Source organism: Rhinolophus hipposideros, assembly GCF_964194185.1.
Source record: "Rhinolophus hipposideros genome assembly, chromosome: 23".
Taxonomy (NCBI): domain Eukaryota; kingdom Metazoa; phylum Chordata; class Mammalia; order Chiroptera; family Rhinolophidae; genus Rhinolophus; species Rhinolophus hipposideros.
In genome coordinates, this window is record NC_138069.1 from 11528684 (window position 1) to 11544240 (window position 15557).

General features: G+C 37.1%; 1 protein-coding gene across 2 annotated transcripts in view; it reads left to right on the forward strand.

Moving 5' to 3' along the window:
- The window catches only part of PCBD2 (pterin-4 alpha-carbinolamine dehydratase 2), a 46507-nt gene extending 33501 nt beyond the window's left edge, over nt 1-13006 (forward strand). The window contains exons 3-5 of one of the 2 annotated variants that reach the window (XM_081035564.1): nt 9317-9397; nt 11445-11522; nt 12070-12616. In XM_081035564.1, coding sequence (XP_080891690.1) covers nt 9317-9397; nt 11445-11522; nt 12070-12180 — 270 coding nt within the window. In that variant the 3' untranslated portion in view covers nt 12181-12616. Of the gene's footprint in view, nt 1-9316; nt 9398-11444 lie in introns of both variants that reach the window. The other variant, XM_081035565.1, reaches the window with a different exon arrangement.
- Nucleotides 13007-15557: the final 2551 nt, after the last annotated feature.

Here is a 15557-nt window from a genome sequence, read left to right on the forward strand (position 1 = left end):
GGGGTTCAGACACACGCACTGGGCTGCCTAGGGAATGGTCCTCCCATGAGGCCCGTAGTCTGGCTTCTCAGGGAGACATGAGTCACGTGCTTGGCTAGGATGCTCATGGACAGATTGCGAGTCCTATTGGAACTCGTCCTACGATGATTCTCACTTAGGAAAACAGTTTTAAATATGTTTCTTGACCTTCCAAAAGTGAATTTCTTTGGCCTTCTAATCGTTCTTGTACTAGGTTTGGAAAGGAATTCTTCCTTTCCAGGCCATATAATGTTAAAGTGTTGACGATGATAATAATCCCTAGCATTAATTGAGTGCCTAATAGACTGCCTGGTATCCTGTAAAATACGTTACATGAATTAGCTCCTTTTCACATTTGAGGAAAAGAGGGGCTCATTTCAAATGTTGAGTGATTTCTCTGAGGTCACATAGCTAGTGAGCAGCAGAGCAAGGACTGCGCCTCCGTCTGTCCCCAAAGCCTTGGTGGTTGGCCACTGTGCTCAAACTACTGGGGGCGGGTAGGAGACAGAACAACGTAGATCAAATGTATCTTTGGTTGGGTCTGTGCTTCCCAGTTCTCATGTTGCTAGTCGAGAATATTTTTCTGCTGCCTGCGAATTAAGGTCTGATGTTCTCTGTGATGGCTAGCACAGTTAACACTGTTTTCCACGAGAAAGTCATGGTGAGACGTGTAATCGTATCCTGGGGCAAAGAACGCCTTTCCTTGGTGCACCAAGCAATGTTTATGTGATTGATCAGTCACCAACACCCAGGGAAGGCCCTGTCCTGTGACATGTGCGTGCTTGGCAATGATCTTGCTGTGCATTTTGCTTAATAATTTTCATTATTTTTAATTAAAGTTGAAGAAGTGCAGACTCGAGCTGAAATTAAGGTAGGTTGTGTTGCCGGAATCTGGTAATTACTTTAATTGATCACAAGATAGTTTCCTTGATCACCAATTAGACTAAATTGCCGATCATGTTTCAAAACGTGAAGAAATGCCCAAACTGATTTATGTAATAGTGTTTTCATTTCTAATCAGACATAAATATCATTTCCTTCTATAGCAATTGTGTTTTATAAAAGAAGGGTTATAGGCCTACAAACATAAAGGTGATTCATAAACAATAGAGTTCTAATTCATTGAATTAGTAAAGGAAGTATTTAGAGGCTTAATGGAGATCGTACTGGGGAAATTACTTTGGAGTCGCTGGTGCTCATTTTCTTAGTGGGAGATATGTTCCTTTTTAGTGCATAATTAAAATAGTCTACAATCAAAATATAAAAGACAGCTGATTTAAAGAACATATATCAAAGAGGATTGCTCTGAGTAATGAAAGATTTGTATTGTAAATATGTGCTAGAAGTTAAGTCCTAGAACTTTAATAAATCATACATGTTATTTGGCCGAAGCTGCATTTTAAATTCAGGGTGCTGTTAAACATTTCACAGATTGATACAGGATTTTTGTTTTGGTTTCGTGCATCTGATAGTCTTTCATATTTTCACGGAATAAAAGGAAACAAAGGGAACTTGAAGAAAAATTAAAGTTTCCAAAGAATACTTGATTTGGGGTTCACGGAAAAATCTTTTAATTGCTGATGGTTTGGAGATTTCCAAATGACAAACTTCATTGGCCCAATTTACTGTGATTGTAATGCTTACATTCCTTAAAATGGCAGAGTGACTTAAAAAGTCATACTTCATCATGCATTCATTGACTTGTTCATAAAATGTTTGTAATTTGCAGTAGAGGAAAGACTGAAACTATTATCAGCCATTATATGTTATTTGTTGGCCATATGTTTGTTTGAAATGGCCGTGGCTCAACAGAACATGGCTCATAGACAAACTATGCTGTAAATTGGCACTAGAAACCCACCTAAACAGGTATGTTAAGAAGTTAACATGAGCCAAAATATTTTAATATGAACCAGGTTACATATATGGTAGGATCTCAGCTGCCTTTACAGTGAGACCTTTATTTGCATGTCTTTTTCATTTTTTCCCAAACTAATTGTTAAACATAGAGCAGGTGTATACGTGTTACAAAGTTCCAAAGGTTCCGAAGAGTATAGGAGTATCTCTTCCTGTTCCTGATTTTCAACCACCTGGTTCCCTCTTCCACACCCCCAGCTTTCACGATTAGTGGTTCATTATGGATCGATCCAGAGATATTAATGCACGTGGTTTTCTTTTTCCTTTTCATACAATTCGTAGACTATTGTTACACTTTTTTTTTTCATTTAGTAATGTATCTTGGAGGTATTTCCATGTCAGAGGATAGTTTCCTCATTCTTTTTAATGGCTGCATAGTATTCCAGTGTATAAATGTACCGTAATATATTTAGTCAGGTCCCTACTGATGGACATTTGGCTCTCTGAAGTCCATGGCTATTACCAGGTGCTGCAGTGACCATTCTTGTAATTTATATTTGAGTACGTCTGCAGAAAAATTCCTAGAAGTGGAATTGTTTGGCAGATAGTCATGGACATTTTAAATTTTGATAGATATTGTCCAGTTCTCTTCCATAGTGATTGTTAATTAGTTTATATTCACCAACAATGTACGAGAGTGCTTTTTCTTCTGTATCTTCACCAACAGAATATTATCCAACAGAATATTATCAAACTTTTTGATCTTTGCCAAACTGATAGGTTTAACTTAGTTCCCCCCCAGCTTTATTGAGATAGGACATATATCTTAGTTTTAATTTGTGCTTCTCTTATCATGTATGAGACTGAGCAGTTTTTATGTTTAAGTACCATTTGATTTTTATTACCTATTATGTCTTTTGCCTATTTTAAAAAATTGGGTTGTCGGTCTTTTTCTTATTAATTTAGAGGAGCTCTTTATGTGCTAAGGACATGTGTACTGCAAATACAGTTTGTTGTTTGTCTTTTAATTTTGTTGGTTTTTACTGCCATACAGAGAAAGGTTTTAGTGTAGTCAATCTATTTTTCAGTAGTGGTTTAAAATTTTCTGCATATGGAATTTATACATTTCTTGGTAAGTTTACTCTTAGATAATTTTTGGTGCCATTTTATTTTACTTACTTACTTACTTACTTAATTAATTTATTTTTAAGGAGAGTGCAGCTCACAGTGGCCCATGCGGGGATTGAACCAGCAACCTTGGTGTTATTAGCATCACACTCTAACCAACTGAGACAACTGGCCACCCCTTTTGGTGCCATTTTAGATGGGATCTTTTCTTCCAATGTATTTTCTAATTAGTTATTGTTTGTATAAAAAGGCTATTGACTTTTTTGGCTTATTTTTGACTTTAATGGGAATTCTTCTAATTTCCTATTAAGAATGACATTGCCTGCCTGACCCTGCACTGTACACCTGAAGCTGAAGCTGAATAATATTGTATGCCAACTATAATTTAATATATGTATATAGTCACGGGATATAGAGTTCATCATAGGGAATAAAGTCAATGGAATTGTAATAGATATGTACAATGTCAGGGGGGCAGTAGATTGATTGGGGGAGAGGGGTTGTCACTTTGTGGGGGTGAAATGTCTGGCTATTGCATTGTTTTGTGTACCTGAAACAAATAAAACAAACAAACAAACAAAAAATAGAAAGGCCCAGTTTATCATCTTGGGGTGTGTGTGTGTGTGTGTGTGTGTGTGTGTGTGTATGTATGTATGTGTATACATATATATATACATATACATGTATATATATATAAAATGCATATAAAATATATACTTTACCATTTTTTATTAAGATTCGTATAAAGTTTAAGAAAATAAATACATTTTATTAAAAAAAAAAGAATGATATTGCCTTTTGAACTGAGAATATATTCCATCATTTAAGGAGGGGTTCATATATTCTAATTTCATTAAGAGTTGTAATACACAATAAATGTTGAATTTATCAAATATCTTTTCAGAATTTATAGCAGTCATTATATGATTTTTGATTTATTAATATGATAAATTATATTAATATATTCCCTAATGTTGAACCATCCTTGCATTCTTAGAATAAATCCTGTTTGCTCATGGTATTTTTTTCTTTCAGTGTATTGCTAGGTTTTGTTTATTAAGATTTCAATTAATATGAGATCAATCTATACTCGTAGTTTCATTATATGCTATCTCTGGGAATTTGGAGACAGTTATGATAGTTTATAAAAGTAATTTGGAAATGTTTTTTTTCTATGCTCTGGAACAGTTTAATTAGTATTAGAGTTACTTGTTCCTTAAAGGTTTGATAGAATTCCTCTGTGAAATGATTGGGAACTGTTACTTTTTGGTGTCACTCTTAGACACATTTCTCTATTTAATTGTTTAGATGTTTTTCCTCTTCTGTGGTCAGTTCTGATCATTTTTATTTGTCAGTGAGCTTTTATAATGAATTATGTACTTGAGTAGTCTGTAGTTTTACTTTTGTTCACTGAATCTGCCGTGGATTGAGAGATGTGAATTAAAGTATCTAACTACAAATATTTCTATTTGTCTTATATTTCCTGTCATTTCTGCCTCATTGATTTTGATGCTATGTTATTTGTAGTACACATATTCACAATTATTCAATCTTCATTGTGGATATACTTAATAATGGTAAATTACTCTTATAATTTCTTAAATGTTTTTTTTTTTTTTTTTTACATTGGCATATGTCCTTTTTTCCCAGTGGTTAAATTTTGCTTTGTGATGCATTGTAAAGTTTTCTTTTAATTGGTTGGATTTAGGCTCTTTGGTGTATTGATTGGAAAGATGTTTGGTTTTATAAAACATGACAGAACCAATATACTTTTTTCTCTCTTAATTTAAATCATAATACAGATTGTGTTTACTTTGCTTCATTTTAATTGTGTTTTTCTTTGCTTAATTGTGAATGTTTCTATTTTTGTTTTGGTTCTTTTTGTGGATACTATTATACCTATAATTTTACATAGCAAACTTAACTATCTTATTTCTTTAGATAGCATTTAGATAATATTTGTTTATATAGTGGTGTCCCCACTAAGCATTATCAAAATTATACTTCTACTTTCTTCTATCCCTCACCATACAATTTTAGTTCATATTTTTCAGTTCTAATACATATGTTTTTTACCTTTAGATATACTTAATATCTCGAACATTTGATCTCTCAGCTTTCAAGATTTTTTAAAACTTCTGTTTACCTTTCTCATTTCTTTCCCTTTTTCTTCAACCCTTTTAATAGTTTTTAACTTTTACATTTCAATATTTGACTATAATCCCCACAGTTGTTTTAAATGTGTTTCTAGAGCTGAGTGAACTTATTACTCACTACCAATATCTTTGGTATAGTTTCTCCACTCGTCTCCTAGTTACTTATATTTCATCCTTTAATAAAAGTTTCCTCAAGAAGATTGAACGGGAATTATTCCTTGAGTTATTGCATTAAAAAAATTATATCACTTGCATTAATTTTGAACAACAGTTTAGCTAGGTATAAAATTTTTTGCTCTTTCATTTCCCAAATTCTTTATAAGCATTGCTCCTCTGATTTCCATGTTGAATGTTGCTGTGTGGAAGTTTGAAGTCAGTCAGATTCTTTTCATTCTTATAGGTGAATTGAACTTTTTGACTTGATACCAAAATGATTTTTTTTTCTTCAAAGTCCACCGACTTTACTAGGATGTGTAGACATGGTTGAATTCTTATCATCTACAGATTTCAATCTTTTATTTCTAGAAATTTTTCTTGAATTATTAAGTTGGTGCAAAAGTAATTGCGGTTCTTGCAATTTTAACCTTGTAAACCACAGTTACTTTTGCACTGACCTAATACATCTCTAATTTTTCCTATTTTTTGTTCTCCTATTGATAATAATTGTCTATATGTTAGATCTATTTTGTCTTCTGTATTTATTATTTTCTAATTCTTATAAACTCTTATTGATGTCTACTTCATTTTGCCCCTTTTCTCAGTCCTGCCTTCTAAACTTCTTACTGGGTTTTTAGTGGTGTCTGTTCTGCCTTGGGCTGTTTGCAGCTTACTTTGATGGAATGGTTTTAGAAGACCTGTATGTTTAGCTAGTCTAAGGCCTTTAGATTCCAAGTGGCATCCTGAGAACAAGTACCTAGGGCTGTAAAATAGAAATCTTAGAAAGAAGGGACAGGTGCTTTTCAGCATCTGCCAAGTTTGCTGTTTAGTCATATTTCTTCTTTATTATAGACTAGATAATGAAAATTCCCCTTTGAAGTTTTGCTTTTTCCTTCTCCTATTCACTCATCTAAATTCCTTGCAGAAATTCTTTGACTTTAATGTGAATGTATGTTTGTTATAGATGTTTTTAATCTATGCATTTAAACATAAATATTTGGGGGGAGTATTTGGTTCTGTTATATAGAAGAAGGGTTATGGAATTGTCTCCTTGTTCCCAGAGCAGTTTGACTGTTCTTTCCCTAAGGAAGAATTAGTAAATCCTATGTAAAGGGTTTATCAGGCTTTGTGATAGTTTATTAAATGCAAGTATTAGGTGGCAGTTGAAGGGACATATGTAAGGCTGAGGAAAATACACATTTAGAGGGTCTTCGGATGTGCCCCCTCTTTTTACATTATATGTAGATATGGTAGATGCTTTTTCTTTGATCAGTATACCTCTTAGGATGTGGGTGTTCTTTTTAAAGTCATATCTGTGATGGAATGGATTTGCTGCTATGCTGATAGCATGCTGGTAGTCAAAGGTTTGAGGAGCACTTCTGACCATGTTCTAATCCTCCATTTGATCCATTGGGCTCTTGGGAAATGGGAAGGGATTCTAAGTATCACTTTGAACATTTTGGGATAACATGGTTCAACGAAATTGTGGCCCTGGGGCTTAAGAACTTGGGCAGTGACTGACTGTGCCCACCTGATTCCTCGTCATTAAGCTGTTTTCCCCAGTCAGTGTACATCATAGCGGTACTTCACAGTATGTTATCTGTTTGTCAGGCTTATGTCAGTGCACATGGTGAAAGGAAGGGGCCATTCTTTGGGGAGGCAGCAGTGGAATCTTAGCATTCTCAAGGCTGTGGAACTGCTTGTCACCTACCATTATGTTTTCTAAGGCTTATCATATGCAGCTTGGCCAGAAGATCTTTTAGTCTGTGCCTAGTGCTGTACTAAGTGCTTTTATATCCTTTATCTCATTTTTTATTAGGACGATTGCATAAGCTTTTTACTATTATCCCCATTTTATTGATAAGAAAACTGAGGCTCAGAGTTAACTCACATAAGAGTTAAGTAGTAGAGTTAGGATTTAAATCCAGGACTCCCTGGCTCAAAAGCCCATGTCCTTAACGACTGTATAACTGTCTCTCAGGGTTGATGATTAGTCTTCTAAGTCTTCTAAAGCTAAACCAGAATAAGGAATTATAGAAAGAGTAAAAATTCTCATTATATATCATTTAATATAGGTTATCTCTGTGTTTGAATAATTAAAAGACTTTCACATTTGACTTTTCCCTTTCCTTCACAATCTAGAGAATCAGATTATAGTATTCCCTCCTATCTGTGGGGGATACCTACGAGGACCTCCAGTGGATGCCTGAAACTAGATAGTATCAAACCCTGTAATGCATACATAGAACCTGTATTCATCTTTTATTATCAGTATGTATTGAGTATTATTAATACAATTCTAATACAGTTTTTTCCTTTCTTAAAATGTGTATACATTTTTTGGCACCCTCTGTATATACTGTTTTTCCTATACATACATACATAGCTCTGATGAAGTTTATAGATTAGGCACAACAAGAGATTAACAACAATAACTAACAATAAAGTAGAACAATTATAATAACATACTATAATAAAAGCTATGTGAATGTGGTCTCTCTCTCTTTTTCTCTCTCATAACCAATCTGAAACAAGAGGGCTACTAAGTGACTAATGGGTGGGTAGCATGTATAGCGTGGAGACACTGGACAGAGCAGTGATTCATGTCATGGGCGGAATGGAGCAGGACGGTGTGAGATTTCATCAGACTGTTGAGAACAATGCGCATTTTAAAACATGAATTTTTAATTTCTGGAATTCTTTTACTATTTTCAAACCATGGTTGGCCGCGGGTAAATGAAACCATGAAAAAATGAAACTGTGGATAAGGGGGAACTGCTGTATGAAAGAAGAAGGGGTAGGAGAGTGAATATGCTTTCCCACTGATAATTCCATACATGGTTAAATGGGTTTTGCTTGAATTTTCTTCTTTTTCCTAACAGGGGAAACCTTTAGGCCTTAAATGTCAAAATGGAAATTTTTATCCTAAATAAAGTCGGTTCTGAGATAGGAACCACTATAAATGACAGAATTGTTTGGAATGACATCTTCCATATTTCTTGCTGTTACTTGGAAATGTGCTCTTTTGTCCTTTGGTGATCTGAAAAACAGTGCGGCTAACATCAGATTGTTTTTTCTAGATAGGGGCAATGAAGTTAAATATTTATTTCTGTGGCTATAATGGGTACGGCAGGCCTGTGAATTCCACTGTAACTTTGTGATTAATGTGCCCTCACCTTAGAGTCTTACCAACTATTCCTGCTTTCTGGGCACGATAGAGACAATTACCCTCCTGATATTGCAATTACCCTCATAAAAATTTGAGAGCAAGCAAAAAAAAAAAGTTGGTTTTCATTATAGGATAAGTTTGCCTTCTGCTCGGCAAAATTAGGTTTGCACATTCTGTGTGGGATGAAGACAGCCCTGTGGGGGGGCCACACTGACACCTGTGGCTGGGTATGCTGGGCAGTAATACGACCGAGCGGGCCAGCCAGTTTTTTCTGCTTTGCTCTAGATATGAAAATAGTCTTTCGTCCCCTCCTGTCCCGCCTGAGAGATGGGATGGCGAAGTTGTTCATTTCTGGCTGTACTTTGGCTTAGCACACACTCAGAAGACATTCTTCCGTCGTCTGGTGGTTGATGCCTTGTTAGCAAGCCAATCACCTAAAACAAACAGAGAAGTGCGGCAAGAAAAGTGGCTCCCAAGATTTGGAGCCAGGTAGTGAGATCCAGGGCACTGGGTTGAAGGGAAATTACTCCCGTGCTGGTTTGGAGTCTAGTCCTGAGGACAATTAAGCAGTCCAGACAGGTCACTGGGTGAGACCAATTTCCTCCTCTGTTTATTTGAGGCTGATTGTTTTCCACCATCAAGCAGAAGGTCATGGTCCTGCTACACTGTTATCCCAGCTCTGTGAAGAGCAACCCCTTTCATATTTGGTTTTTCCAGGCTTCCCTAAGGATGCTAGCCATCCGTGTCTTGATCTGGTTGGATTGCTCTGGTGTCCCTCAGGCCCAGGGCAGAGGGCAGTGTTGGTGATCACTTTCAACTTCATCTCATGCAGGCATTTGGCTTCATGTCCCGAGTTGCCCTACAAGCAGAGAAGATGAATCATCACCCAGAATGGTTCAATGTGTACAACAAGGTAACAAAATTGCCTTCTTTTGGGATCACCATAATTATGAAGTTTAATAAATTTCATTCTTCCTTCTTTGTCATCCATGCAGCTAAGTGTCATTGTGCTTAGGAAAGTATTCTCATTTGTTTCTCTCAGCATCCTGTGTATTATTGCAAATTAGTAGCACAGTTTTAGATTTGCTCAAGAGAACAGTGACTAAGCCCTTAATATTCATGCTTGTCTTGTACTGAAACTAATATGAAAGTTGGGCCATATTAGGCTCCTGAATTAAACTTGAATATCATGCAGATAAATTTTTAAACCTTCTTGGGTAAACCATTGAAAGAAATGGTAGCAAATAAAAAGTAGGGCCCTATTTATCTCATTGAGATAAATTTGCTCAAGAACTGTGGTTTAAATAATAACTATTTATTAAATGCTATCTTCTCAGTGGGAACTAACCTTGCTTAAGACAAAGAATAGAGTGAAAAGACTTAATCTTAAGTAATTTTAAGGGGATGCAGTGAGAAAACTCATGCCCCGCCCCTCAAAAAGTGTCCCTGCCTTTATGGTCATGCCATTTGGAATGTCTAATCATCTAGATTTCCGTGGCGTTCTTTTTTCTCTTTGAAAGTCTACTTTGAATAAAGAGAAAATGTCATGCTATTCTTGTGATTTTTTGGAATAATTTAGAGCATGCAGATACCATGATAAATCTTTCTTTCGTAGTTGCCTTTATTTGCCCATAACTTTCTTTTGCCTTTTAATCAATTTGTCAAGAAGCAAGAGTATTCCTCCACCCCACCCCCAACCCATTTCTCTAATTTGGAAACGGACTTTTTTTTTTTTTTTTTTTACTATTAGTTTCAGGTGTACAAAACAATGTACTAGTTAGACGTTTCACCCCTCACACAGTGATAACCCCCTCCCCCAATCTATTGCCCCTCTGGCATCATATATATCTATTATACTTCCATTGACTCTATTCCCTATGCTGTACTCCATATCCCGTGACTGTATATATTAAATTATAGTTGACATACAATATTATTCAACTTCAGCTTCAGGTGTACATTGCAGTGGTCAGGCATCTACAGAGTCCATGAAGTGGTCTCCCTAATAGGACAAGTGCCCATCTGACACCCTACAAAATCTTTACATTATTGATTATATTCCCCAAACTGTCTTTCATGTCCCCGTGGCAATATTGTAGTTACCAGTTTATGCTGTCTCATCCCTTCCCCTTCTTCCTCATCCCCACCCCCCTCCTTTCTAGCAACCATCAGTTTTTCTTCTATATCTCTGAGATTATTTCTGTTTATTTTGCTCATTTATTCAGTTCTCTAGATTCCGCATATAAGTGAGATCATATGGTATTTGTCTTTCTCCGACTGACTTACTTCACTTAGCATAATGTTCTGTAGGTCCATCCATATCATTGCAAATGGTAAGATTCCATTCTTCTTTATAGCCGAGTCATACTCCATTGTATAAATGTACCACAGTTTCTTAATCCAGTCATCTACCGATAGGCACTTTGATTGTTTCCAAGTCTTGGCTATTGTCAATAGTGCTACAGTAAACATAGGGGTGCATATATTTTTTCGAATTAGCATCTTGGATTTCTCTGGATAGATACCTAAGAGTGGAATTGCTGGGTTGAAATGGACTTTTTAAATGTTGCTAAGATACTATATTTGATAATTTGGTTTTTCTCAGTGGCCTGAAAATAGTTGGTGTAATTAAAGTGATAGGAGTTCAAATGGAACCTCAGTCTCTTTTTTTTTCGAGACAAGATTTGAGATTCTGACAGCTGAATTGCCCTTCTTATGCGAGAACCTTTTTATCTATGGGCAGCTGCTGGGCCCAGCCTGAAGCAGACTGTGTCCCTGGAGTTTACTGGGTTTGGAAATGCTGTGCTTATTCATAATGCAGTATTTTCTAAAACATTGAATCTCCCCAATTCTCAAGTATGAATATTAAATAAATAGATTGATTTTTGAACCGCTAAAGGAGAATACCATGAATCACAGGTCAGGATTTTAAAAACTGCTTTTCTTTCTTTCTTTCTTAGGTCCAGATAACTCTCACCTCGCATGACACTGGTGGACTGACCAAAAGAGATGTGAAACTGGCCAAGTTTATTGAAAAAGTAGCTCTTTCTGTGTGATTTCTTCCAAAATGCATGTAAAATCTTATATGCATCTTAGATGCAATGTATGTTGAAGGCGATTTGCATGAACAAATTAAGTTGTAAATTTAGTTCATCTTTGTACTGCATTTTGTAAAATCAGTGCTTAAATACAAAATGATTTAAATTTGAGCCTGAAATATTTTTCATTATAGCTAATCATATATATAAGGCAAACCAACCCAGGAATTATATTAATAATACAGTGTTCAAAAAGAGAAATAGCATTCTTACAACGACCAGAAATTGGGGCAGGGGAGTATTCACACATTTTATAACCAAGAAATTCAAGTGATCATGGTGACTTTACAAATGCATTGTGTTGGAGAGTAGTTCTAAGGTAGACACAGAATGACAAACTCTGTAGGTAAAGGGTTTTAACCGTCTATAACACTTCTTATGAAGCTAAAGATGATTTGGATTTTAGCTGCTGTTATTTTGTAAGTAATTAGATTACAAAGTCACAAAAATTGGGTGAGCTGTCTTGTGTTTTATTTTTACTTTTCAGACAGGGAATTGGAGGAGAGGACAAGTGTTTTCTCCATGGCTTCCTGCAAGGTGTGGCAATATCTGGATTCTCAGTCACAGTGACCAACTTGCCAGGTCATTCATTATTTGACTTACTGAGTTAAGGAGGAGCCAAGGGTCATTTTTTTTCATCATTTACATGTTGTGACCCCTGAACTGGAGGTCTCTAGCCATTAAGCTAAAAGCTACTTGGGTATTATCCAGTAATGAGCTCTATTTACTCTGTGTATCACTGACAGGAGTGAAAGGAAATATAAAGTAATCTGTTATTTAAAAATTGCGATAACAGCGTCCTTTGAAGGGACTCAAGAATGTACTTGTTAATGAGCTTAGAATGTAGATTAAAAGAATGTGTGTGTGTGTGTGTGTGTGTGTGTGTGTGTGTGTGTGTGTGTATCTCCATCTAAGAGACCTGTGTTAATCCTCGGAAGCATTACTGTGCTAAGATTTAATAGGGATCATCTTTGTAACCGACCTCACTTCTGAGGCTAGAAAAACCATTCTGTGTTATGCCAAGCAAACCTTCCCCTCCCCACGTCACCCCAGCCTCCAATCTGAGAAACCCTGTGGGAACATGCCAAGGAGGCTGAGTTCTCTGAAGCTAGTTCCTGGCTGGTTCTGTTGGCCTGGGAGAGGCAGGTCTGGTCAATTTGCCCTGCGGGTATAAGTATGCAGGGAGGGAAGAGAGAGGATAGCCCCCCAGGCTCTGTGGCTGTGGGGAGACCCAGAGCCTTATACCAGGACTTGTGCTTCTTAGAAGTTTTTCAGAGGAAAAGGCAAAGCTACATGTTTTTAAATCTTTCTTATAGATTTGGATGGACTTTTATGCACTTCATTACCAAAGATTTTTAGTTCAATGCTTCATTTTTTTTACATGTTTCAAACATGAAAAATTTAATGTATTTAAAAAAAATAGAGTGAATGGTACATTGGACCCTTATGTACTGATTACCTAGATTTAGCAATTACCAAGATTTTGCCCCAGTTACTTCATATAATCCCCCATCTTTTTTTTTTGTTAAAGTGTTTAAAAGCAAATCCCTGATAGCATTTCATTTTACCCTGACATCTTTTAGTAAACATCTCTAGAAAACATGGTGATTTTCTTTTGTAAACCAGAATGCCATTATCACACCTAACAAAATAAACCATGATTTCTTGCTATCACCTAGTACCTGGGCAAAATCCAATTACCCTGAAGGTGAAGAATGTGTTTGGACTGTAATTTTATTCTAATCAGGGTCCAACCATCATATCCAGTTATTGTGTTTTTTTAATCTTTCAATGTAGAGCAAGCAAGCTCTCCTCCCTTCCCCCTTCTCCCCTTCTTCCCTTTTCCCTGTATCACTGATCAATTGTAAAAACTGCGTCGGACCTTTTGAATATTCCACCTTCTGGATTTGTTTTTTTGCTCCCTTGTGGTGTCATTTATCTTGTTTCATGTACCCAGAATGGAAACCTTCCCCCCCGTATTGAATTTAGGCTTAGAGGCTAAACTTGATGGCTGTTAACATGTACCACATATAGCACAGTAGAGAACAAAGCGGGATATGGCTTACAATTACAGTGGCGAAGACCTGAGAATGCAGCTCCTACCGTGTTTCCCCGAAAGTAAGATCTAACCAGACAATCAGCTCTAATGGGTCTTTTGGAGCAAAAATTAATATAAGACCCGGTCTTATATTACATAAGACCGGGTCTTATAAGACCCGGTATTGTATATTAATATTATATTATATTACATTATATTTATCCGATCTTATATTAAAATAAGACCTGGTCTTATATTGATTTTTGCTCCAAAATACGCATTAGAGCTGATTGTCCAGCTAGGTCTTCTTTTCGGGGAAACACGGTAAGCAACATCTACATGATGGTTAGACGTAAGGTCCCTATCAAGGGACGTTGCATCTGCTGGAACTCACAAACTTTACTACAGAGAACCAAAAGTCCCATATCAGAAGCCCATGGAAATACTCATTGTAGTAAATTCCAACAGAATGAGTAACTGACATTTCAACTTAGAAGAGACATTGGCAAGGTTGGAGGCCACCAAGTTCCTTTCTGTTCCAGATCTTTGTGTGATAGCAGTGGTGTCTCTGATGTGGTAAGCTTTGGCTTCCCTCTATTTTCCTTCTGAGTGATCACTGGAGTAGAGAGGAGTTAAATAGACATGACCTATGACCCATTGTATGACCTCCATAGATAACAAACCAGGGCCAGCATGTTTGACAGTGTTCTTTTCTAAAGCGAAGTTAATGAAAGTTCTGAAAATAATGGTTACTTTCTCACATTCATAAGATTTAGGAAATCTTTGGATACATAGAATCAGCATGGTTTTTATGGTTTTGCTCTAGATAAAAAGCAGCATGTATACTGTACTTGGACACAAACCTGACCTCGGTAAGTGTACTGAAGCATTAGACTACTAGTGTTAGTATGAAGCAGTCTGTATACTTTCTAACCCAGCATTCAAAAATATACTAGTTGAACTCTGTAACATTCAATTTTATAAAATTTCCTACAAAATGGCAAGAACTGTAAGAGGGTTTGACTATAATATGTGAGCTTTGTGTTTCAGTGCCAGTTACTTGGGACCAGTAAGGAATGACTCTTGGCCAGAAGACTTGAGTCACCAAGCCGCCATGCATACCAGCTGACTGCTAACTTCCCAGCTGGGCACAGCTGAGGTAGTGCTGGCAAACTGGGCAGAGTGTGAGTTGTTGCTGAAGGGCAGAGGAGGTGCCCCTTTAGCTTCTCATCCCGGGATGCCCACTTCTTCATGAGACAGTCTGGATGATTTCAGTCGGCCCTGGGTAAGCTCATCACCTCTGATTCCACTCACCAGCCAGAGTGCCATTCCCAGACTATATGTCTTCAAGGACGTCAGAAACCACAGACAGTTGGACACTAGGAATAAACCGGCTCTTCTCTGCTGCTCTCAGTGGCCATCTTCCCCGCTCCAGGCCTTGTGGAAAATTCCTTATATTCTTAACCTCTTCTTCGTTTCTCCCCAAAAGCATGCCTTAGTGCTTAACGAGGGAAGGCATAGAAGTGTACCGCTGAGGTTCCTGGAGATGGAATCCCATTGTGCTCAACTACTTGAGTGAGCAGAAGGATCCCGGTGCGATTCATGTGTATATTCATATAGCACACACTTAACTGGGAGCCTTCCCTATGCCCCGAGCGAGATTAGGCACATCGATATTTGGGGCAGCCTGAAACAGAAATAGAGAACTGATTCATGCTCTGTCTGAACTGCTGCTCCCGGAGGCCACTGGGGGGATATTGTGCAGGCGCTCAGAAGGTGTTGGGGGGGCATGTGAGCAAAGGAAGCAGTAGGAGATACAGAGGGAGCTGATCCCTGAGGGAGAGAATGTAGAGCGAGAAGATGAGACTAAAGTTTGAATCTTAGGGACATTAATCAAAGTAATTCTTAAAGCGTGGAGGTTGATAATTTTAAATGGA